This window comes from Alosa sapidissima, chromosome 12 (assembly GCF_018492685.1).
Source record: "Alosa sapidissima isolate fAloSap1 chromosome 12, fAloSap1.pri, whole genome shotgun sequence".
In the NCBI taxonomy this organism is placed as follows: domain Eukaryota; kingdom Metazoa; phylum Chordata; class Actinopteri; order Clupeiformes; family Clupeidae; genus Alosa; species Alosa sapidissima.
The window spans coordinates 7813083-7836366 of record NC_055968.1 but is presented as its reverse complement, the minus strand read 5'-3'; the positions used below and the strand labels follow the sequence as shown (position 1 = coordinate 7836366).

The 23284-nt window shown below is 41.5% G+C and overlaps 4 protein-coding genes across 10 annotated transcripts; all 4 read right to left on the bottom strand.

Moving 5' to 3' along the window:
• Nucleotides 1-496: 496 nt before the first annotated feature.
• LOC121678199 lies at nucleotides 497-4477 on the bottom strand. Of its 4 annotated transcripts, XM_042057510.1 has the most exons (13): nucleotides 3611-4477; nucleotides 3406-3510; nucleotides 3149-3235; nucleotides 2934-3029; nucleotides 2755-2841; nucleotides 2561-2644; nucleotides 2378-2461; nucleotides 2188-2283; nucleotides 2003-2080; nucleotides 1787-1903; nucleotides 1591-1674; nucleotides 911-1487; nucleotides 497-864 (listed from the first exon to the last, which is right to left on the bottom strand). In XM_042057510.1, the coding sequence occupies exons 1-13, from the start codon at nucleotides 4143-4145 to the stop codon at nucleotides 834-836; spliced, it is 2061 nt and encodes a 686-aa protein (XP_041913444.1). In that variant the 5' UTR covers nucleotides 4146-4477; the 3' UTR covers nucleotides 497-833. The 4 variants fall into 4 exon arrangements, with proteins under 4 accessions (XP_041913444.1, XP_041913445.1, XP_041913440.1 ...); XM_042057511.1 differs by having other exon boundaries at nucleotides 497-1487; nucleotides 1832-1903; XM_042057506.1 differs by having other exon boundaries at nucleotides 497-1487; nucleotides 3611-4476.
• Nucleotides 4478-5172: 695 nt separating this feature from the next.
• slc5a9 (solute carrier family 5 member 9) lies at nucleotides 5173-15648 on the bottom strand. Of its 2 annotated transcripts, XM_042057830.1 has the most exons (13): nucleotides 15501-15648; nucleotides 15293-15364; nucleotides 14887-14991; nucleotides 13828-13992; nucleotides 13334-13439; nucleotides 12809-12889; nucleotides 12248-12453; nucleotides 11673-11808; nucleotides 10561-10668; nucleotides 9717-9867; nucleotides 7576-7744; nucleotides 6780-6995; nucleotides 5173-6301 (listed from the first exon to the last, which is right to left on the bottom strand). In XM_042057830.1, exons 1-13 carry the CDS (start codon nucleotides 15630-15632, stop codon nucleotides 5945-5947), a joined length of 2004 nt encoding a protein of 667 aa, XP_041913764.1. In that variant the 5' UTR covers nucleotides 15633-15648; the 3' UTR covers nucleotides 5173-5944. The 2 variants fall into 2 exon arrangements, with proteins under 2 accessions (XP_041913764.1, XP_041913765.1); XM_042057831.1 differs by lacking the exons at nucleotides 15293-15364; nucleotides 15501-15648 and having other exon boundaries at nucleotides 12840-12889; nucleotides 13828-14968.
• Nucleotides 15649-15990: 342 nt separating this feature from the next.
• Nucleotides 15991-19070, bottom strand: mrpl55 (mitochondrial ribosomal protein L55). The gene is made up of 3 exons (XM_042056784.1): nucleotides 18880-19070; nucleotides 17858-18056; nucleotides 15991-16226 (listed from the first exon to the last, which is right to left on the bottom strand). Exons 1-3 carry the CDS (start codon nucleotides 18921-18923, stop codon nucleotides 16074-16076), a joined length of 396 nt encoding a protein of 131 aa, XP_041912718.1. The 5' UTR covers nucleotides 18924-19070; the 3' UTR covers nucleotides 15991-16073.
• A 167-nt stretch (nucleotides 19071-19237) lies between these two features.
• On the bottom strand, nucleotides 19238-23284 carry paox1 (polyamine oxidase (exo-N4-amino) 1). Of its 3 annotated transcripts, XR_006021055.1 has the most exons (9): nucleotides 23100-23221; nucleotides 22846-22995; nucleotides 22023-22461; nucleotides 21734-21927; nucleotides 21124-21373; nucleotides 20901-21013; nucleotides 20305-20462; nucleotides 19863-20108; nucleotides 19238-19818 (listed from the first exon to the last, which is right to left on the bottom strand). XR_006021055.1 is itself a non-coding variant. In XM_042056493.1 (8 exons), the coding sequence occupies exons 2-8, from the start codon at nucleotides 22991-22993 to the stop codon at nucleotides 19947-19949; spliced, it is 1464 nt and encodes a 487-aa protein (XP_041912427.1). In that variant the 5' UTR covers nucleotides 22994-22995; nucleotides 23228-23284; the 3' UTR covers nucleotides 19238-19946. The 3 variants fall into 3 exon arrangements, 2 of the variants coding, with proteins under 2 accessions (XP_041912427.1, XP_041912426.1); XM_042056493.1 differs by lacking the exon at nucleotides 23100-23221 and adding an exon at nucleotides 23228-23284 and having other exon boundaries at nucleotides 19238-20108; XM_042056492.1 differs by having other exon boundaries at nucleotides 19238-20108.

The following is a 23284-nucleotide window of genomic DNA, read 5'->3' as shown; positions in this document are numbered from 1 at the left end:
GTCTATTTTTATTATTTGTTTGCCTATAGGCTATTGCAGTGGTGATTTGTAATAGCCACTGAAAACCCCAGGAGCATTGGTAAATGTCAACAGTGAGACTAAATGTGGCTTAATAGAATTACGCACACTGACTGGATATCTAGGTGGAGTAGACAATTAGCCATTTAATGTTCAAGATGTTCATCTCAACTTAAAAGTTTAAATGCTTAAATGTTAATAGCTTAAATTTTATTCTATTGCTGTAGTGTATCTCAAATCTAAAAATGCTTAAATGATAATAGCCTAAAAGTCGCTTTGGAAAATGCATCCGCCAAATGAATAAATGTAAATGTCAACTGAACTTACAGTATATGGAGATGTCCACATTGTTGTTATTTTGTTTTATCTGTTATATCTCACATTTCCATTTGCATGTATCTTTTATCCGGACCAATTTAAGCAAATATCCTACAGTGAACGCAGAAAATCCAACCAAAATATGATTGTATTATTTTTTTATTGATTTTTGTTCAGCAACAGAGAAGTAAAGAGTGTATTTAGGCCATCTTCAAGAACATGTACCAGCAAGTTGTTCAAGATGTTCATCTCAACTGAGCTCATATGGAGATGTACACATTGTTGTTATTTTGTTTTATCTGTTATATCTTATAGTGAATACAGACAATCCAACCAAAATATGATTGTATTATTTTGTATTTATTTTTTTGGGATTATTAATAATAAAGAGTGATAATGATTGTGATTTTGATTTTATGTGATAAAAGGGAAATTTTGTAGCACAGTAGAAGTCTACAAGACTCCAGCAGCAGCAGCAGCCTTATCAGGCAGGCTAATCATGACTGTGCTTCCTCTGCTTGTGGTCTTCTATTGCAGGTCTCCTCCTCGGTCTCTCCTGTCCACTGCTGGTCCCCTCCTCGGGCCAGCCCAGTACCAGTACCCATCTCTACCATACCAGCCATGCTCAGCCTGGCTCTCCTGCTCCCAGGCCCTGTTCCACCAAGCTCTGGTTCCTCTCTCCATCCTTCCGTTCCAATCTGTGTTATCTCTCTCTCTCAATCGGTTCCTTCCCATGTCCTGGGGCTGTTTGTTCCCGTGCCTCTGTGCTGGGGTGGTCACCTCCTGTCCGCGCCTCTGTCCTCTCTCAGTTGGTGGTTTTCTTTGCCTCTCCACCCTCTCTCCCTTCTTGTCCTCTCGGACAGGCTGATGGCTGGATTGTTTTCTGTGTCCACTGGGCCCAAACCTCTGTCCCCTCCACTGCCTGTCCACAGCAGCGGGTCTCCATTGGTCTTTCCCCAGCACGTTGTTTCCTGCTCGGTCGCCCTGCCTCTCGGGCTCCTTCCTTTTCTCGTTGTCTACGTCTTGACCGCCTGGGTGGTCACTCTCCCTGGTCTCTTTAGCTTTCGCTCCTCTCTTGGCTCCCCTGCCTCGCTTTCCTCTCCTCGTCTTGTGTTTGTGTTTGTGTTCAGCTGGTAAAACACTCTCCTCATCTATATATTATGTACATTGAAAGGAGCGGAGGTTCAGGGTTGAAAACAGTAATGTTTTGCATGTCATGGAAACTGCTTATCTGCTATTAAGACTGCTGTGTACCTTCCTGTGCTTCTTTATCCTCCATCTTGTCTTTGGCGGCAGCTTCTCCCACACTCAGGTGCCCAGCTTGAGCCAGTGGCAGACCTACAAGCAAATGAATACGTGTAAAGAATCTTAGCTGACATGTATCTATCCTCCTTTCAGTTTGCAACCAGATCAGTACACTAGTGGCAGTGACATCAGCTCTTTTTTTCACCCTCAAGAAGTTGCATGTCCAGCTTGATGTTATGTGCTGCTTCACCTCCATCCAAGTGCATAGCCTCAGTTTTCTCCTTTTCCTCCTTTCTAACCACGTCCAGTTCTTTGATCAGATCTAATGCAGACATGGAAGGCATTAGGGAATTAGCTTATAGGGAATGTTGGGATATTCGCTTATAGGGAAAGCTGGGATCCATTTTGTCATTTTACTTACTCAGGTCAGTGTCCACCATATCCAGAATACCCTTAGGCTCTATGTGGGCCATCTCAGTGGCAGCTTTGTCCCGCTCTGCTGACAGAAGTGAAGTAAAATGCATGTAAATTTGATTAAAATCAATGTTAGACAGCATGTGTTTAAATGTTGATCTGTTTGCTATTCCACTCTTACTCCAGACTTACTCAGAGCAGAGTCTACGTTGTCCAAGAGATCAGTAAGCACAGCCTTCGCCACAGACGTGCCCTCCTTCTCTTCTCCTTTCAGTGTTGTGGTCAAATCTAAAGCATCAGTGAGCAAGATACATCAGTACCAATCCTGGGAGAATTGAACCAAATTCTGGGATGTCTGCTCTTTGTCGTATAGGCTACTCACTCAGATTGGAGTCCACGTCTTCAAGAATGTTGTTCAGGACAGTCTTTATTTCGGATATCACTTCCTGCTTTTCTTCTTTTAGCTCTGTTGTCAAATACAAAGCAATCATATTAAAGTTACCTAATCATTAGAAGTATTGGAGGATTAATCATCCAGGGATTTCCGTGTTGATAGTTAACTCACTCAAAGCAGAGGCTACGCCATCCAGGAGGTCATCAAGAACAGAAATCGCTTCAGCTGTTCCCTCCTCTCTTGCTCTTTGTTGCTCTGTTTTCAAATATACAAAAATCCAAAAAACACACAGAAGTCCATTACTATCAGAACTAGGCAACATACCTCAATCCTGGAAAGTTCATCAGTAGCCCTACTACACTCACTTGAGACACAATCAACTTTGGCTAAAACATCAGAGAGGACGGCCTCCACCTCACGGTCCCTCTCTGCTTTCTGCTCAGCTTCCAGATCTGAAAAAGGAAATTATAAAACATAGGTTATTGCAAGTAATGCTGGAAATCTTGTTCAAGTATTGAGTAGTTCTGTAGTTCCTTGAACTTACTCATAGCATTATCCACCCCATCTGGAATGTCATTTAGCACGGCAGAGACTTCAGTGGCGTCCTCCACATTCCTGTGAATCTTGGTAGCAGCTTGATCTAGTTCATTAAACCAATTAAAATCAATCAATGCCAAGACCTTCATTAACTGCACAGTAGCTCATTACTAGATAGTAGTGTACATAAATGCTGGAATCTTCATTGTGTACTATACTCACTTGAGATGGAGTCAACCTTGGCTACCATATCAGAATGGACTGCCACTACTTCACTGTCCTTCTCTCCCTGCTGCTCTCCTGTCAGAGCTGAAATAGGGAATAAAAAAAAGTGAAATCAGTCCTGCCCAGCAACTGGAGAACTGAAATGGTGGCGTGTACTGTATCTATACAGTAGTGAACAAAGGTTCATTAAAATCAATACCAAGCACTTTGATCAAAAGCTGGAGAATGTGTTTGGTAAGTTATAGTCTACTCACTCATATTGGAGTCAACCTTGTCCAACAGGTCATCCAGGACAGCCACCATATCCTGGTCAATGTCCTTTTCCTCTGGATTGGTCACCCCAGCTGCTTTAACTAGCCCTACAGCAAGTCATTTGCAGATAAGTTAGCTCAACTCCACCCTCAAGTGTTTAGATTTGCATTTGGAAGGATCTGTGCTGTGCTGTATCACTGTACTCACTCAGAACACATCCGGCCTCGCTCAGGATACCATTGACCTCGTCCACGCTGTCAGTCATGTCACCCAGTAGGTCGATAAGCAGGGCAACTTTCTCCTTTTGACCCTTCTCCTTCATTGGACCATTTGCAGCCGAGTCTCCATCCTGCTGCTCAGCGTTGTCCAGACCAGCTGCCCTTCCTCCATCTGCAGGCTCCTCCGCTCCTTTCTCTGCCTCTGGGTCCACCCTCTCCGGGGCCCCATTCAGAGCCTCAGCGGCCTCATCCTTGCCGCCCGCCTCACCTCCGTTCCCGGCTCTCTCCAGCTCCGTTCTCTTCAGTTCCCTCAGGAGAACCTTCCTCAGCTCCCTCTTGAGTTTCTTCTCATTCTTACGGTCCTCATCGGGCTGAATGCCCAAAGCCTCCAGCTCTCTCTTCAAGTCCTCAAGTTTGTACTTCTTGAGTTTCTTCCTAATCTCCTGGGTGCTCTCCACCACCCCTCCATGAACTCCATCCACTGGCACTGCAGTGCAGCAGTTAAGGAAGCGGAAAAATCCCATTCACTCACCAAAAAGGTGTCCAGCTATATAAAAATATAGATGTGACTATTTTCCAAGCTATATAAACGCTATTTAAATAAATCTAAACTTGAATTTGAGCAAACCAACTATCCTCTGCAGTGTCTCAGCAAAGAGTGAGGTAGAATTTAGATTTACCTTCAGGTATGTTCTATGTTCTATCATGATGTGGTTTGGTTACTTTTATGACATAAACAGAACCTTTGTTATGTAATGGCTAGTTACGGTTACTAGGTTAATTCTGCAGTAAATAGAATGTTGGCAATGCACTAGGCAACATTTATGTATTTGTCTGGAATAAAATGCTAATATAATTATTTATGCACAACATAAACCTTGTGAATCAAATGGACATCAATTATGGTGTTTGTAGACATATATAATTATGAACATATTTTTTACTAAGTTGTATTTTTATGTTCATAAATATTAGTGTTAACCAACCCTTCACATTTACTTTGCCCTGAATATAGTCTGCACTTGTTCTGTAATAGTCTGGGAACCAGATTTATCTGAGAGCTAATGTTTCATTTGCTCAGGCAGATATGTCTGGTCCTTATCCCAATTGTATAGCAGTAGCCAGGCTAGTCCTGTAATATAATAGCTGAATTAACTGAATGAACTATTAATTATCCCTCACTACACTGGATTGGAGCAGGAATCAGTATTATTTACAACATAAGGACTACCGGTACATTAAAAGGAACTTAAACAGCCTTGGGCAACACTCACTCACTACAAAGCCAAGAGAGCCATGTCAAGCTTTCTGCCTGCATCCATCAGACATAGGAATGTTTGAACATCTTTCTTTTTTTTCTGTATATTTTATTTGTATGTTTGTATGTGTCTGTATGTATGCTCTGACGCTTTTCACACATGAATTTCCAACGGAAAAATAAAGTTCCTTGAATTGAGCTGAATTGAATTGAATTGAATTAAGGCTAGTAAAAACAGAAATAAGTTTCATTTTGTTTTGCTGGCAGAGAAATAATATCTACAGACAAAAACCTTCATACACAAGTTGTTTAATTGTTTAAATGACATGAGTTTTTCCTCACCCTAGCCTTGAGAATGCTGCAGCACACCTGGTCTTCAATCAGCCAAAGACACATGTAACTCCTCTGTTAGTTACTTTCCATCGGCCAGAATTAAATTCAAATCCCCTACTCTGGCTTATACTGGATCTGCACCTTGCCACTTGAATTCCATGATCCAGCTCTGCGTCCCCTCTTGTCCACTGTGTTGCTCTGAAAAAACGCTAAGAGGTCCCAATTAAGGCTCTTTTCCTCTGGGCTTCCTCATTGGTGGAGTGAGTTGCCTAGTGTTCAGCATTCTTGTGATAGTTTTGGGACTTTAAAGAAGTGTTTAGATTTATCTATTCAGCTTGCACATAATTAATTCATTTTCTAACAGAGTTATGGTTTGTATGTTTTTTGTTAAAATGATAAAAAAAAAACTCATTATTTTCATTGTTGATATTTGATATTGTTGTCATTACTATTATGCTTAATATAGGCTTTTTCAACTTTATTTGAAACTATTGTTTTTAGCTATTGTAGGGTTCATATACCAGAACCATAGAGATGAGTTTACACACTCAAGCAACGAGTACTGGTAAAATGAGTCTGTCTGACAAATGAGTTTCCTCACTGTGGAATTTGAATACAAGTTACTCTCAAATTACATTCAAATAGCTTATATATATATATATATAGATATATATAGATAGATAGATAGATAGATAGATAGATAGATAGATAGATAGATAAAAGCATGCAGAGTCAGGCAAAGAAGCCCCACAGAAAGACATTGACAGTGAGGAGGATGATGGCGTTGACATTGCAGACATTTCGCCACACAGGCTCCTCCTCGATGTCGGTCAGCTTCATCTCCAGGGCCTGCTTCTCCTCTGCACTGAGTTTGGGCTCAGCCTGCGCGGACAAACCACAAAGCCACATGGCCACTCTCCTCCAGCACGAGCTGGACGCGGCCTGTAGCGGCTGCTCCTCCAGCTCAGGAGAGGCAGCCTGGGACTTAGGCATCTCCTTGGCCTCCTCGTTAGGGGTGGTGGCCCAGGGGTCCTCCAGGTCCACACGTGGATCCTTACTGTGCCTCGTCCACCATGTCAGCCGCACAAGCTGCAAGGGTGAAAGGTCACATTGAATTTGACGCGAGTCGTACAAGATAAAACAAGACAAGACGAGTCGATTCAAGTCAAGCTGGATTAGGCAGGCCTGGAGCAGAAATTGCTTTGTGGGAAAACGCAATGACACGTGGTGGTCATGTGAAGAATCACACAGTGCTGTCCTGATAGGATAGGACCAAAGTCACATACAATAACTGGTATTGTCCATTGAAGTTGTTATTCCTTTGGTCACAGTGGAAACCATTAAAATCATAACCTGCAGTTCAAAGCAGTCAAGACACTCCCATGAAGCTCTTGTAAAAGTCAAATTGCTAGCATTATATCTCTGTTTCCCTAGTGGAATGCCACATTCCTTTCAATAAGCATGCCATTTTGCGAGTTACACAAGCTGTTGTGACTAATTTCCTTCAGAATGAATAAAGTATTTAATTACTGTGGAAGGAAAGGCGTTATTATTGTGTGGTCCTCACGTGTTTGTCCTCGATGGGTGGTGTGCAGAGGCTGATCACCGTGATGACCAGCGCTGTGATCCCTAGTAGGATGAGAGCGAAGTACAGGTAGTGAATGTCCTTCAGCAGCGCTGGCCGTGTGTCCTCCTGGCCACAAGAGGGCGTGCCGTACACAAACTCCATCACCATTCTCACCGTCCCCACAGCCAGGCCCACCATGAGGCCCCAGAAGGCACCCTGGAGGACCAGTCATTTACACACACACACACACAGTTTTTGACACGAGTTCACTACATGTCATAAGACAAACCCCTATCCTATTTAGTAGTGTGACACCTCACCTCTTTTCAGGGGTGTAGTGGTAAAATAAGAGGTGGGTAAACTATGAATTGTTGATCATGGTAAGGTGGACTGTGCCATGTGGTATCAGATTTATAAAAAAAGGCATTCAGAACATGTTTGATGATGGTGGAGATTATTGTCCAATGTTTATAAGAGTACCAGTGGTATTAAATGGTTCCTAGAGTGTTGATGAGTGTACATATTGTGAATGTGGATAATACAGTGTGATTTTTGAATGTTAAAAGTTGCAATTGGTGAAGAAACTCTTTTGAGAGGTGGATAAACTCTATTTCTGAAATTTCAGAGGTAGATAAACTGCATTCACTTGCTTTTAGCATCCACTACAGCCCTGCTTCTTTTTAAGAAACTATTCCCTGCACAAAAACATGGACATCTGGTTACTCAATCGTCTCAGTTCAGAACTCTTTCTGTCAAAAGCCCGGCCCAGGATAATACATGACCAGAGGTGACACACCTGCTCATTGACCCGCTTCCAGAAGATGCCCATGATGAAGAGCGTTGTGATGGGCGGGGCCAGGTAGCTGGTAATGGCCTGCACGTAGTCAAAGAGCTGGCCACTGTTGGCCGTCTGGATGATGGGGATCCACAGGATGCTCACGACCACCATCAGCAGGATGAACACCCTGAGAGACAAGAACAGGGACAGGAACCATGAGTAGGGTGAACACCCTGAGAGACAAGAACAGGAACCATGAGTAGGGTGAACACCCTGAGAGACAAGAACAGGGACAGGAACCACTAGCAGGGTGAACACCCTGAGAGAGAGAGAGAGAGAGAGAGAGAGAGAGAGAGAGAGAGAGAGAGAGAGAGAGAGAGAGAGAGAGAGAGAGAGAGAGAGAGAGAGAGAGAGAGAGAGAACAGGAGAACAGGGGAACAGGAGAACAGGGGAACAGGGACAGGAACGCCTGACTATGAAAAGCTAATATTCCTTTGATAACATTACAATACGTTTAATATTGTACTTCATTAGATAGCCAAAGATATCGATATTGGTGTTGAAATACATTGATTATAAAAAGCTAATGATCCTATTATAATTTAGTGAGTGAGTGGGATTTAACCGCTTTCATCCAAAGTGACAGGGACTCATAACATTGGGTATCAAACCTGAGGACACTTTCCTAGGTGGCACCACTCTTGCTGTTCCACCACAGCTTTATTGTCTACATTTTATACTTAATTTGATAACCAAGAAAGTCTATAAATGCTGAATTAAGGTTACATTTTAGAGCAAGAACACCATAATCGTGGATTGTCAACAGTATCGTCGGATTACTGAAAGGCTAATGATTCTTTGATAATACAAATAAAAACATTACAGTGTGTTTAATGTCTGCACTACATTTATTTGATATTAAACTTAGATATAGGTGTAGAATTGAAGCAGAATTTTGAAGTAGGCCTATGATTGACTTGTTAGATTTCAGTAAATTTCTGCCTTTGTTGTCCCAAAACTGAAACCATGATGCTTATGATATGAGCACTTATAAGTTCATGTTATTATCATTCTTAATATTATCGTTAATATTATCGTTCTTAATCCTCTTTGCTGGGCTTGAGTGGTGTGCTAATTCATGTCTTCTTGGCTATGACTGCAAGCCACTGCCACAACCATAAACAATGTCAGATACCACAATCAAGTCAATGTACCTGTGAAAAGGTGGAGTCTCTGTGATTCTAATCCAAAACACTCTTTATCAAATTCAGCAAATTGCACAAGAGGGTTGTAATTTGAGGCTGTTGAGCTCAAATGTCCACAGCCTTGCAGACTTCACCTTCAATAGCCAATCATCTTTAGGAAGTGACCGTCACATAATATGCGCCACCTATTAGTGAGTGTTATCACAATCACGGGACCTGGCCTGTTCAAATCCATTCACAAGTTTGAAATCACAATTGTACTGTGTATTGCACCATATAATGAGTAACCTCTGTATAGTGTGTGGTCATCATTTGATGACTTATGAGATCATCTCTTTTATGTTAGATAACTTTTCTATTTGTGTTCATATCTGTACTCATTGTGCTTTGTCAAATGAGAAAGTTATGTGCCCAATGCTGCAGGATGGTATGTAGAGATCACATTTATCTGAGGCCTCTAGTCGCGAGGCAGGGAATGGCTGTCAGTGTTACCAGGGTAATGCAGTCACCACTGTAGATGCGCTTACAACTTAGGCCTCGAGGTATGGAGTCGCCATGCACAAGGCTATATGTTGCTCTTATGACAAGTTAACAAACTGGCTTCAGCTGTTTTTTTTTGTGGGTCAGGTACAGTATGCATTGTTTGAGTCATACTTGTGTGGCTGAAGATTCTGGAAAATTCCGTTGAGATGGTATAAAAGGGTGTGTAGAATTTCAAGCATCACCAAACGGCTCAAGTCAACTATCTAGATTCTAGTCAAGTGTTATATAATGTACTATGTAGTGAATAATCTCTGTATAGTTATGTACTATATATAAAGCACTACGTAGTGAATAACCTTAGTATAGTTATGTACTATAAAATGCACTATGTAGTGAAATAGTGAACATTTCAAAACCAGTAACTGTTTATTTGTTTGTTTGTTGTGTGAGTGGCGATGACTTCCTGTTTACCTGCCCACCACCATGAGCTCCCTCTCGGAGGCATGTCGTCGCACGCGCTGCCAGATGTCCATGGTGAAGAGCGTGCTGCTACTGTTGAAGATGGACGTGAGGGACGACATGAGGGCGGCTATCATGACAGCGATCATCAGACCACGCAGGCCTGGAGGGCAGCGACACAAAGCAAAGCACACTGAGCAGAGCCTACAACCAACTTTACACACACGCTAGCATGTACACACACACACACACACACTCACAGACACACATACACACGCATGAATGTACACACACACACACTCACAGACACACAAACACACTCATGCATGTACACACACAAGCACTCACACACACACACGCATGCATGTACACACAAGCACTCACACACACACATGCATGCATGTACACACACAAGCACTCACAGACACACACACGCATGCATGTACACACACACACTCACACACACACGCATGTACACACACAAGCACTCACAGACACACACACGCATGCATGTACACACACACACTCACACACACACGCATGTACACACACAAGCACTCACAGACACTCAATCATACATACACCTACATACACATCCCAACAAATACCGATAGTGCACACACACAAACACTCACTCAAACACATCTGCACACACATCCCAACAAATACACACACACACACAAACAGGAGCAGTCCTTTGACTGTAAACACTAACCCTTATATTGCACTGTTAAAGAAAGTAAAAACCCAATCCCAACATCACAGAGGAGGACTGACATACCTGGTGATGGCATCCTGGTAGCAGAGAGACCAGGGGGCCCTCTGCTTTGTCTGAAAAAATAAAGTGCAGCCTCACCTGCTGGCATGAGTTCCACCACTAATTTGGGATAGGCGATGTTAGAACACCCCGCACTGGACTCACAGATGCGTTGGCACTCCACTGGGTCCACACAACCCACTTCATCTAAACAGAAGAACAATAACAGAAAACCACAGAAAAAATGACACAGAGAAAAAGGAGAAAAATCATACAGGCTTCAACTCATGATATTATGCCCACCATTTTGAAAAACTCCTAGCATGTTATTCAGGCAGTGTGTGTTTTGAAGGTCAAGTCAAGTCACATTTATTTATATAGCACACTTAAACGCAATACAATTGACCCAAGGTGCTCACAAAAATAAAATAAAATATAGCAATAAAAACAAAAATATAAGAAAAAAAATAATAATAATAATGCTAAACTGATTATGATTATAGAATAAAAAGATACAGTTACTAAAACTACTAATACTATAGAGCAAAATGTAGAACAAATACAAATAGGAAAGAGTGAAATTAAAGGTGGCAATTAATAAAATGCTGAAAATAAATAGAAATAAAATAAACAAAGGGTGAAATTAATGGACATTAAAGGCCAACGAAAATGGAAGGGTCTTTACATTAGATTAAAGACACTGATAGTGGGACAGGACTTAATTTCTATAGGGAAATTATTCCAGAGGCGAGGGGCAGCAACAGAAAAAGCCCTATCACCTTTAGTTTTTAGGACTGCATTGGGACTGTAAGAAGATGTTGCGAGGAAGACCTAAGTGTCCTAGAAGGACAGTACAGACTTAAAAAATAATTATCTGTTTTCTTTTCATTTAATTGTACAAAATGTGTAGCCATTCAACTCTTTATGTCATTAAGGTTGTTAAACAGGCTTTCCAAAGGACTGCCGGTTGTTAATAGCAAGTAAAATTGAGTGTCATCTGCATAGCAGTGATACTGAATGGAGCCAAGAGGGAGCATAATAGCAGAGGGCCTGCAATGGATCCCTGAGGGACACCACATTTGATAGGTGCAGTGGACGAAGAGCAATCGCCTAATCTTACAGAGAATGTATGTTCATTCAGATATGATGTTAACCATTTCAATACCACCCCTTGCAGGCCAACTTCTGGTGTCTACGTCAAAAAAGGCTACCTGGGTAGAGTGCTCTGCTGATCATGCCAGGCATCACAATGAAGAACATGGGCAGCATTTTGAGGTACCCTCCCAAAACCGACCCCCCTTTTGCGTGGGACATGTTTTTGGCTGCTAGTGATCTCTGAACTATAACCTGTGGACAAGGGAAGATCAGACCATTTAGAATTCAAAAACATTGATTACACAATGATATAAGACGTGAACTCGTCAGACTAAAATACAAATACAAACTCCCTTGAAACTTGAAATTTCAAAAGTCCACATTTTTTCTCCTCAGACTTTTATTGAGTTGTATCATAAATTAGCTGCCAAACCAATCTAATGCAGAAAGTCCTAACTTGGCTCTGAACTAGGTTTTTCCTTCTGTACATTCACTCTCTTCTCTTAAGTAAAAGTAAATATGTATTGTGTGATATGTGTTAAGTATAATTAATGATATGTGTAAGTATTTTAATGATGTTAGTTAAGTATAATTAAGTATGTGTTAAGTAATGATATGTGTTAAGTATATTTTAGTGTTAAGTTATTTAAGTGTTAAGTATGGTTGTGGTATTGCTAGCTAGGCCATTGACCTGGTCAGTGCACCACACCCAGGTGGCCAGCACAGTGAGTCCAAACAGCAGGCCGGGCCAGGGCAGGTCTCCGGTCACAGGGTCCCTGAACACGTGGAAGGCGTCCGGCCGCGGCAGGTGGCACGTGGTGTTAGGCACAATGATGGAGGGCACGGCCTTCTCATACTGATCCAACAGACCCTCGTACCAGCCCACCTTATCAAAAGCTGGCAGGGAGAAGAGCACGCTGAGACCAAGCTTTCAACAGGATGACATGGTCATTTCATATGTACACAGGAGAGGTGTTCAATTCCTTGTGCTATGGGTAGGGGATTTCCCACAGTGACCAAATAAACAACCAAGTCCAACCAAACTAAATCACCCACACAGCAATCTTTGTGGGCAAAAAACAGAGCAGGCTTCGAGAGCATTTCACTAGTGTGATCAAGAGGGCACCTTAATTAACCTTAATTACTCACTAAACCTGTTCCAGTATAATAGGCAATCAATAACTCAGTTGTAGTTGATCAAACAAAACAAAAATAAGGTTGTGGTTGAAAGAGTGTCTGAAATCATATATACCTATAAACATGAGAACAAATGCTCCAATTACCATGATGACGGTCTGCAATGCGTCTGTGTAAATGACTGCTGTCAATCCACCTGCAGCCACAAGACAGCATCCATCAGGGGAACAATTTCACAAAGACTCATCACAGGGTGACAGGCTATCAAATCACTTACTTTATCAGTCACTCTGGCACTCTGACAGGGATATATGTGTGTGGTGAAAGTGTTCCTCGTGATTATTGATTGTGACATTTTGACCGCCCTGCACTCTTACAAACTCTTGTAGCATTAGGAACAGAGTGAGGCAGCCTGTAGAGACAGCCTGTGTCAGTATACTTCCTTAGCCTTGTCTCTGCTTCTCATATATAACTCTCTACCCACAAGCATTCACAAGACCTCAAAAAGTGTTCATGGTGGAGCTACTTTATCTCTCTTTATTTGCTAATTACTTACTAGTATGTATTATGTCTATACCTATCTTGCTTTTGGGCGTACATACAATCCTCTCCTTCTTCTAGTCAATTAATGCATTCCTACCTGCTATAGTATAGACAGCGGTCACAGCGATGAGTACAACTGTGGAGAGGTACAAATCCCAGCCCAGGGAAACGCGGATAAATAAAGCTCCAGAGAAAATGTCTGTCTGCACACACACACACACAAATGACACACACACACGGCTCTGCAGAAACTACTTTTTGATTATGTTGGACTGGTGTTAACACGCAAGGCTTATATTTGCTTGTAAGGGGACCTCTGTAGAATAGAATAAAGACATAGCAAAACATGAAATTCAAAGAAAGAAATACTATATTAAAGATAATTCACAAAACAGTTCTATAAAGTAAAGAGAGTTTGTGTCTTAGTTCTATACATTGGCACTACATATTCCCTATGCTGAGGAGTGTAGGGGCTGCAGGCAGGAAATCATGGAGGGGGAAATCTGTCCTTTAATATCTTGTACCATGTTTGAATGCATGAACAGACAAGTTTACCAAGTTGTGATGAGATCAAGCTTTTAGAGGCCTTACTGATATTTTGGTGAGTACATAGAGGATGAGAGAGAGCACGCTCATGTAGATTCTGATCCGTTGTCCGCCAAACCTCTTCCGCAGGTATTCGGGCATGGTGACCACGCCAGAGGAGATGTACACTGGCACAAAGATCCAGCCCAGGGCCACCAGGACCCAGGATGCCTGCCGGGGGGCCACAAAACATACACACACCACTCACCACAACCACTCCAGTCACATTTCACAATCCTGCGTTGGGTTCATGAGTAAGTAAGATCATTTGATTCATAAAGCACATTTAAACACAGCTTTCACTGACCAAAGTGCTGTACAAAATAAATAAAACGAATGATAATATATACAGATTGAGAAACCTTCACCAACAAAACACACATACCAACAACAACAACCAGAGAATGGCAACGGACAGCAGCAGAGTTTCAGACATAACAGCAGATAGGAGGCAAGTGGGCTGGGAAGGCCAAAGACTAAAGGTGGGTTTTGAGCCTAGATGTAAAAGCAGAGCTGGAGATGGATGGCAAGTGGTTCCATAACATGAAGCAGCAACTGCAAAGTCCCTGTCACCTTTATGTTTGAGAGATGATGTGACCCGAGGCACATGTAGGAGCGCTTTACTGGAAGATCTGAGAGACCTGGGGACTGATTGTAAATGAATGAGGTCAGTGATATAAGTTGGGGCCTGTCTATTTATCGTGCGTTCCATTTGTGGCTCTTCTTACGAGTAGTAAGATGACCGAAAAACAAGTTACACAAAATTACACGACGGCACGCCCCCCTAAAATCATCTGACGAGAGAAGCGGTCTCGTACAAATCAAAGGACCCCCAGTTCATGGCGAATTCTGACGACTTCAAAGTTACGTCATTTCACATGTTACGGGTTGTCACAAGCAGTCACCACGTACAATCACCCTTGGTGTACTTTTTACTGTAATTGTTTGTTATTATGATGTTGTAAGTCGCTGTGGATAAAAGTGCCTGCTAAGTCACCATAACCAAATACCAGAGTCATTGTCACTGCAATGTGTGGGTGTTAAGGCATGATCAGTGTGACCTACATTCCACTCAAAGCCCCCGACTGCCAGGCCTCCTGCGGCCCCTGACCCAGCCAATCCAATGAACAAGCCGCTGCCCACATTACTGGACATCAGGGAGGCGCCAATCTGGGATGACAGAAAACAATGCTGATGTGTGACCACCAAGGGAATGCCCTTACAGATTACATGTTGTATTTGCATGTTTAATTTTTTTGCAGCCATTTGCATGGTTTTTGTGTTTTTCACTGTTTTCACTGGACTTTTGGACATCTTCGCGGTTATAAAAGCAGTAGAACTCTGCAAAACGTAATGTTGAAGTACAATGAATCACTCACATTTTGTGTTCAGCCACTAAATGATTATCACAGGAGAAAATTATCACCATCAGGAAAAATGTGCAACTGTGGAATTAGAGATGGATACTTACTGGCCACCATGTCATGGATCTTCCAGCCAAGAAGTACCCACCTACTGTTCCCCGGTTGGCTCTGAACGATGACTACAATAAAGCATGCAGAGGAAATAATATGTATGTATGCATTCAACTCATTTTAGGAATTTAAGTCGCTTCTTAGTGTTGTCTCAAACTCTTTACTGTCTAAACAAGAAAAAAAAGCAACTCTTTTTTGACATACCCATATTCCCACTCCCAGGACGAAGACAAAATACACCACCAACACAGCGATGTCAGCCGCCTCCAAAGCAAATGTGCCATTTGTGCCCGGCTGCACCGTAGTGTTCCTTTCTGGCTGAAGTGTCGATGCCATTTACCAACAAGGAAGTGAGAACTTCGAGGTGCAGACCAAAGACTAAACATTAATCTTTCTGTTATCAGAACATGCGTAGTATGCAGTTCATAGGTTATGTATAAACCAGGAGCAGGCATTTCTAGCAGGTGAGAATCACACAGTTTCATGCGGATGTAAAACAACCTGTCACAACACTTAGTGCTGGGCCATTAAAGTTACTCCAGATTCTCTGGAACACCGCCTAATAACCTTGGAACACCATCATGATTGATAACATCATCTCTACCCACCAACTCAAGACCTTGGCTACTGCACACTGATTCATGTAAAGTTTTCATTTAAATGTTTGTTGAAAAAAAGGTCCTTTTCACCGTTGTAGTTGAAAAGAATATTTATTACATGGCCTGACATTAATTACAATATACACAGAGAACCAGGGGCACTCAAACAATACTCCAATTACTTTTTCTTCCAGAACTGACTGTAGTCGTCAATTTTAAAGTTGTCTTCAAAGTCATCTTTCTCTTTTTTCACAACGGTCTTCTTTGGATCCCTCTTCCGTAATCTTGATTTCCTCTCCTCTTCTGACAGAGTGCTGATGTCCACTGGCATCTGAAATTATAATTGTGTACAGTTAAAGTAAAGAAAAGTAAAGTAAAGCCAAGCAAATTCTCTTTATAGAACACATTTAAAATTAACCACAGTGTTTTACAATAGAAGATTAAAAAAACAAATGACACTAAAAACACACACACACACACACACACACACACACACACACACACACACCATAGATTAGCATACAATGACAACAATAGAACTGTTCTCCAGCTCAGTATCAGTAGTTGCCACATACTAGACAGAAAAAGTGCATCTTCGGTTTAGATTTAAAAGCAGTTAGGGTTGAGACATGTATAAGGTCACTTAAGAGATCATTCCAAAGTCTTAGTGCAACAACAAGACCTTAAAGGTGCAGGGATTTTATGGAATTTCAAGCCCATAACATCTGTCACATTCAGCAATCATTTCCTCACGGCCACTAGCTTTCCATTCCGTGATTACACTGTAAAAAACAAATGGTCTCTGTAGACAGCCCAGACTGCGAAAACTGGAAACCTGGCAGCCTGTCCACCAAAAAAAAAAACGAAACCCTCTGGGAATACTGAAGGTAGGGGTGAGCTGTCTCTCTGGCATGTTTAGTTTGGTCCTTGGTTAAAATATAATGTACTTTTTTGCACAAAAGCGTCTGCTAATATATTTAAATATAAACATAAACACAAACAAACTAGACTTCCTTCGCAATTTCTGACTGCACCTTTAAGGATGTTGATAGAGTGTATTGGGGGGGGCATAGCATATCAGCAACAGTGTAAGCCAGACCATAAAGGACACAAGCAGTGCCCCTTATACTAGTTTGTGTAATGCACAGGGAGACAGTGCAAGACTGTTAACACAGGAGTGATGTGCATCCTCTATTAGTCCCAGTCAGTAGCCTGGCTGCAACATTCTAACTGGTCTAACTGTAAACGAGCAAGAGGTGATTCACTAACTCCAGTGTCTTAAAGCTGTTGTATAACAATCTTCATTTTAATCATTTTTATGAAGATTTCACTCAGCTTGAAAATAGTGAAAAAGGAAACGAAAAATAAATACTGTGGCTAAGATTGTATTTCTATTGTAAATCTGCAAACGGACCAGTAAAAATAGTGAAAAATAGTGAACAAGTTAAGCAACGTCTATGTGTGCGGATTCTTAGTTCCAGTTCATAGAGTGCATATACGTAGTTCAATCCAGGTGGAAATAAATGCATTATCATGCTCAAGGAACAAGGCAACCACACACAAGACCAGTAGACAGCCACAACACTTCAGGACGATCATTGAAAAGAGCAGTAAAGGAGCTGCCTGAGGCTGCTGAAAAGGCAAACTGGTGGTGATGACCTGAATTGACTCAGATATATATGAAAACTCTCTGGAGGGGAGGCTATGTTGTTTTGACTCAGATATATATATGAAAACTCTCTGGAGGGGAGGCTATGTTGTTGATCGGCCACTGTGGGAAATTCTCTACCAATAGCACAAGGAATTTAGCACCTTTTCTGTGTATGTCTGAAATGCATACATTGATGCTACCATGTGTTAAAGCCTAGCAACACATATTTGTGTAATAAAATGCACATAAAGTTGCTTCAAGCATCTGCATGGCATCCAGGTTTGAGAGCAGCGCTGAACAGAATTCCGTACCATGAGTATTCTCTTTGGCTCCTTGTATCGGATGTTGATTGTGGAGCCATCAGGACGGACCAACAGGACTGGATACTGTCTCTCGTATTGTTTCCTTGCACACCGAACTACAGACGTCTTGTTTGAAGTTTGGAGAAGACCAGTCGTGTGTAACGCAGATGCAACAACTGCATGTCTATGGAGTGCACTCTGCAGACATCTGTGAAAGAGAAATGTATGGTTAAAGATGCATGGAGTTTTGACCGCCAAACACACATAAAACATAGAAAATATAATAACTTAGGGTATCCCATCAATGGAATTGAGGCAATTTATTGGACACCATCAATCACCATACATCTTTGAATAAAATACTGCACTAGTACAGAAAATATCTAACTGCGATATCTGGCAGATATTGCAATTACGATTTGATTTGAGATACAATTTTTGAAAGTTTAGATTCAGTTCAGTATACATTTATGAATGACTTTAAAATATTACTTCTTGGGCTAGACCAGCTCTATTTCTGCTTGCATGTGTGGCCTTACATTCATCACACTACTGCCTTTGACGCTTTTTATAATGTTGGTAACATGTTCATACTGCCTCAGGAATTAGAAAAATACTCCCACTAGGCCTTCTTAACCTTACTTTGCAGTCCCCACAAATATATCTACACATTGCAACATATTTAATATACAGTTCAACTCCACAATTCATAGTCTGTACATAACGTTATAATAACATCATTATTTATACTGTAGTGGTGCTACTTGCACTTCTGATCCTAATGTTAGTTAGATGCTAACTGCATTCCAGGTTTTCTAAGCTACTGTACTTACCACACTGAATGATAAATATAGGCTAAATCGAGCTTAATCTCTTTTTAAAAAAAATTAAAATAATAAACAAAACAGAATTCAACTAATGTAATCATTGTTGTTCCTTTTAGAATGGTGGTGATACTGGGCAGCTAGTTCAGAATTATAGGCATGCCATAACGTTAGCCAGCGCTTCTTTGACCTGCAAACTCCACATACCTGTATAGACATGCTTTAGCCATCCATGTTTTAGTTAAAGCCATGGTTTTATTTGACTCTTTAAAGTCAACGCAGGAAAACGATTGGATAGGAACGGAGAACAACAATTATTATTTGTGGAGAAGTAGCATTTTGCGAAGGTCACATGGATCTGTGTCGACGGAATTGTTGCCGGCTAGAAACACTGGCTGTACATTTCTTGGTTCCTCTTTACTGTGTTGTCCTATCGCTGTTATCTACAGATCGATTTAATGTTGGTAATTTAGGCTATTGACATAATGTAGGCTGCAGATTTTTAAAAAAGGACTACAAATAAATGACAACAAATTATATGTTTAATCATTCAAAAAGTATTTAAACCATTATACAATTATGTCAAGCAGTTGCAAATAACAAATAGATTAAACTATGATCTGAGCCAGAGCTAGATATTGATGAGTAGCTTTGTCTTTCAGGTTGTATTGACAATGATCTGAATGTTTTCTCAATAGGCTACAACCGAAGGACATGTTTTGTCTTTCTGTTTAAAAAGCAAAGTAGGCCTAACATACAAAACATTATCACACTGTAATACAACATTTTTTTTTTTTAGAAACTGATGATTATTGATTAATATGTAACATACCCACAAATGCAACAGAAATGAAGCAAACATTATTTTTACATTACAGGGGATATTAAGCGGTTCCACACTTTTGTCAGATTCTGTGAATTTCTCCTCACGCTTCTGTACCTGACCATTTTATGTGTACACTCAAAACAAAACAGCTCAGTAATTTAACACTCCATTCAAGCAAATCACCAACATTGCACTGAAGGGATGTATAGCTATTTGCTATTGGTTACTGTGTCTTTTGCCAGGATCAAAAAAACATACAAGCAAAATAGATGCCAATAGTCTCATGGGACAGCCAACTTTGGAATGGGAAGAGTTATTATGTTGCCAGAGGAGATGAAGATGGAGTTGATGCAGGTGCAGTTATGTTGCCAGAGGAGATGAAGATGGAGTTGATGCAGGTGCAGTTATGTTGCCAGAGGAGATGAAGATGGAGTTGATGCAGGTTCAGTTATGTTGCCAGAGGAGATGAAGATGGAGTTGATGCAGGTGCTGGTCTTCCATAATGCAGAGACAGCCTCTCTGCCTCCCTGTAGCCAGAGAGCAAAGCCCCCTGTACTGTTCCATACAGGTTTTTCATTGTGGCCTCCCCAGCAAAGAGTACCTGCAGATCCTGAGAGAGAGAGAGAGAGAGAGAGAGAGAGAGAGAGAGAATGAGAGAGAGAGAGAGAGAGAGAGCGAGAGAGAAAGAGAGAGGGGGGGACACTGCCATTCAGGCTTCATTCATTCAGAAGTACGGTTTTAATATCAAAAATCATTGCTATTGACTAGGTATTAATTAATGAGGTATCAATTGTTATTGTATTTACCTCTGTGGGGCTTTTCCGGCTTGATAAGGGATGAGCCAACTTGTCCATGATCACAGCATCCACGCCAGCTGGGATATAAGTGTATGCACCCCTAATGAATGCCTCACTATGCCATTGTGTGCGTAAAACCCTCTTAGGACAGGGAATGCAAGGGTTACCTGGGAAAGACATGCTTTGGTTTATAACTGATTTTTTTCTCCCTACCATGATAGTTGGCCAAATGTTTTCTATATTTTGTGACCAGAGATAAAAAAAAAAAAAAACTTTCTGCGAGTTGTTTTTGTTCTCCAAAGTACTTTTGTTGGTCCAAAGTGACTAGATTTCTCTGTAATAGTTAAATACACTGTCATCATTAAGTTAAGCTGTAAACAGCAGTTCTTGTTAACTTCCTCCAAACAGACACACTAAACACACAAAACTGTTGGGAGGTGGAGATAAAATTTCTAGCCAATTATTTTCTGATGATAATATCAGAGCCCTGGGGAGTTTTGAAGACAATCACATTTTTTGCACTTTAAAACATAACTTTGTCAGAAACGTTGCATGTGGCTGTTAACTGAAAAGCTGTGCATTGGGCTGTTTTGTTGCATGCTTACTCATGAACATCCTGAAGTTACAGGTGATGGCTGCAGAGAGTTGAGCCTCTGTCAGAGTTTCAATGTGCCGTGCAACATTTCCCGAGCACCAGCCAATCAGAACATGACCAAACCTTGAAGTATAAATGGCACGCCGCAGGTCAGTAATATGAATAAATCTGAGATTTCAACATTTTTACTGAATTTCATAGAAGATTTCTTAATTTTGTAAGGGAGAACTTACTTCTCCCTTGGTCTCATGACGGTGAAAAGCTGTATATTTCTCTGCCACTGGGTGGCATCTGTGGATAAGGAAGCTGGGGTCTCATTCTCCCACAGTAGGCTGATGCTCTCCACATCCCTTTCCCAGAAAGCCTCCTCATACTGCAGGAAGATCTTGTTGATGCAGCCAAAGCCAAGCTTCTCTATGGTCTCCCTCTTGTCCTCTGGGAGCTGAGGGTCAAACATGGTTGGTGGTGCAGCTTTCAAGCAGCCTGTTAAAGTCAAAGGAAACCACTACGGGTAATTATTACTTATTATTATTAGCCAACAAACTAATTTGACAGTATGGCCCAATCACAATGTCTCCCCTTAGCAACTCACACACTTTGATCCGCATTCCCGCAAACTTGGTGAGGGCTTAGGGCTGTCCCACTGTGATATTGTGAAGTGCTTAAGGGCTCGCTTGCACCCTTTCTGAGCCCTTTTCCCAAGTGGGCATATGTGAACACTTTACTCATGGGAGTTTAGGTGACAGATTGGGATTTAGCCTGGGCACCACGTGCCATTAGCTTGATAACCATTCAGGAAGCTCTGAAGCAAATAAGATAACAAGGAGGCAACATGGGTCTTACCAAGTGAGACGGTAATCACAACATGATCACAAAGAAACTTGTCCCCATTTTCACACTCAATGCAGACAGGGTAGATGCGACTCTCATCTCCACTGAAACAGCCATCCCAGTTAATCTTCAGCACAGCTTTACGCAAGAGCAGCCTTTCCTTAGGGAAGTCTCCCAACAGTTTTTCAGTCAAGAGAAACATTTTCCTGTGTCACAAACATACAACATCGTAGGTACAAGGGTTGTTACTTTACCGACATAAAACCGGATGTAAAATAGTTATCCTAAAGATTCTACTCACCCCTCAATGTTGAGGTCCTCACCCATGTTGGTGTAGTACTGCCAAGAGTCAAGTGACACACTGTTGAGGGCAGGCGCACCAATGTCTATCAGAAGGCTCTTACCCACCAGAGACAGAATATTTAGTATATCTTCTTGTTTAGCCTCTCCACTGCTCCTCAAGTTGTTGGCTAGACCGAGAGATTTCTCAGCGTAGTAGTCACCGATGTTCTTCCCCTGGTTCCCCTGGTGCTGTTGTCTCATGATGCCTTCCCCAGCCTCGTACACATGGCTGGCCAGGTACTCGCTGAGTCTGTGGCCCTTGCTGTGGAACACGAGCTCAGTGCCCTCCTCAGTCACTACATCCTCCAGCAGGCCCTGCTGCTGCAGCAGGGAGTACACTGGGTTCGCCTCCGAGGCTCCGTGGATCCACTGAGCTCCTGTATCCACCCAGGACGTGCCTGTAGAAAACAGAATAGAATTCAATAGAATAGATCAAATCAGACAACACTAGAATAGATCAGACGAGATCACATTGGAATAGAGCAGAATGGAATAGAATAGAATAGACAATTATGGACCATAGAGTTTTTGAAGAGATCTTATAAAAAGTTTGAAATTACATGGCAAAACTATTATAGATATTATAGATGATGTTGGCTATATCATGTGATATCACAACATTTTTGCTGACAGGAATTGAAGTACAGAAGTGAAACTTGAATTGGTAGCTGTTGTGTAAAGCAAATAACTTAAGCTCAAATGATCATTTGTGATTCAAATATTCAATATAAATTGACTCCCTTTACATTAGGTAAACATAACTGAATTGTTTCTATACTCACCAAGACACGCCTTAGCTATTCTCCCTCCAGCTACTCCAGATGCCTCAATTATTGTGACATCTTTGAATCCCAGACTTAGCAGTTTAGTGGCTGCTCCTATTCCAGCAAGCCCCGCACCTAGTACCACAATTTTAGGATTTTCCCCCATCACTGTAAATAAATTACACAAACATTAAAGAATGGCACAAACATTGAAGAATAATAATTCTTTGGTGGAAATAATCGTTACATATTGCTTAGTAGCCTATCAACACCTGAGCTGTGTAGCCTTTGCTGTCTATCGTTTAACTGAATATCTAGGGAAATATCTAGGGTAAAGTAGGTTATTTTGTTTTTCAAATTAGTATAAAGTCTTTAAAAAGAGGCAGGCTCGCAAACGCACCTCAGCCAATGCAATCTGAGCACTTCCTGATAAAACAGAAGACGCATGCACTATGCA

Excerpts from the sequence above, each read along its gene's own strand:
- LOC121678199 (XM_042057506.1), bottom strand. The coding sequence starts at position 4,145 with ATGGGATTTTTCCGCTTCCTTAACTGCTGCACTGCAGTGCCAGTGGAT. Across the intron at positions 3,511-3,610 it reads CGAGGCCGGATGTGTTCTGA|GGCTAGTTAAAGCAGCTGGG; the intron begins GTGAGTACAGTG and ends GACTTGCTGTAG. Across the intron at positions 2,645-2,754 it reads CAAAGTTGATTGTGTCTCAA|AGCAACAAAGAGCAAGAGAG; the intron begins GTGAGTGTAGTA and ends ATTTGAAAACAG.
- slc5a9 (XM_042057830.1), bottom strand. The coding sequence starts at position 15,632 with ATGGCATCGACACTTCAGCCAGAAAGGAACACTACGGTGCAGCCGGGC. Across the intron at positions 14,992-15,292 it reads GATCCATGACATGGTGGCCA|ATTGGCGCCTCCCTGATGTC; the intron begins GTAAGTATCCAT and ends CTGTCATCCCAG. Across the intron at positions 7,745-9,716 it reads GAGCTCATGGTGGTGGGCAG|GGTGTTCATCCTGCTGATGG; the intron begins GTAAACAGGAAG and ends CTTGTCTCTCAG.
- mrpl55 (XM_042056784.1), bottom strand. The coding sequence starts at position 18,923 with ATGGCTTTAACTAAAACATGGATGGCTAAAGCATGTCTATACAG. Across the intron at positions 18,057-18,879 it reads GCTAAAGCATGTCTATACAG|ATGTCTGCAGAGTGCACTCC; the intron begins GTATGTGGAGTT and ends TCTCTTTCACAG. Across the intron at positions 16,227-17,857 it reads AGCCAAAGAGAATACTCATG|ATGCCAGTGGACATCAGCAC; the intron begins GTACGGAATTCT and ends TTATAATTTCAG.
- paox1 (XM_042056493.1), bottom strand. The coding sequence starts at position 22,993 with ATGGGGGAAAATCCTAAAATTGTGGTACTAGGTGCGGGGCTTGCTGGA. Across the intron at positions 22,462-22,845 it reads AATAGCTAAGGCGTGTCTTG|GCACGTCCTGGGTGGATACA; the intron begins GTGAGTATAGAA and ends TGTTTTCTACAG. Across the intron at positions 20,463-20,900 it reads TAACTTCAGGATGTTCATGA|GTAACCCTTGCATTCCCTGT; the intron begins GTAAGCATGCAA and ends TGTCTTTCCCAG.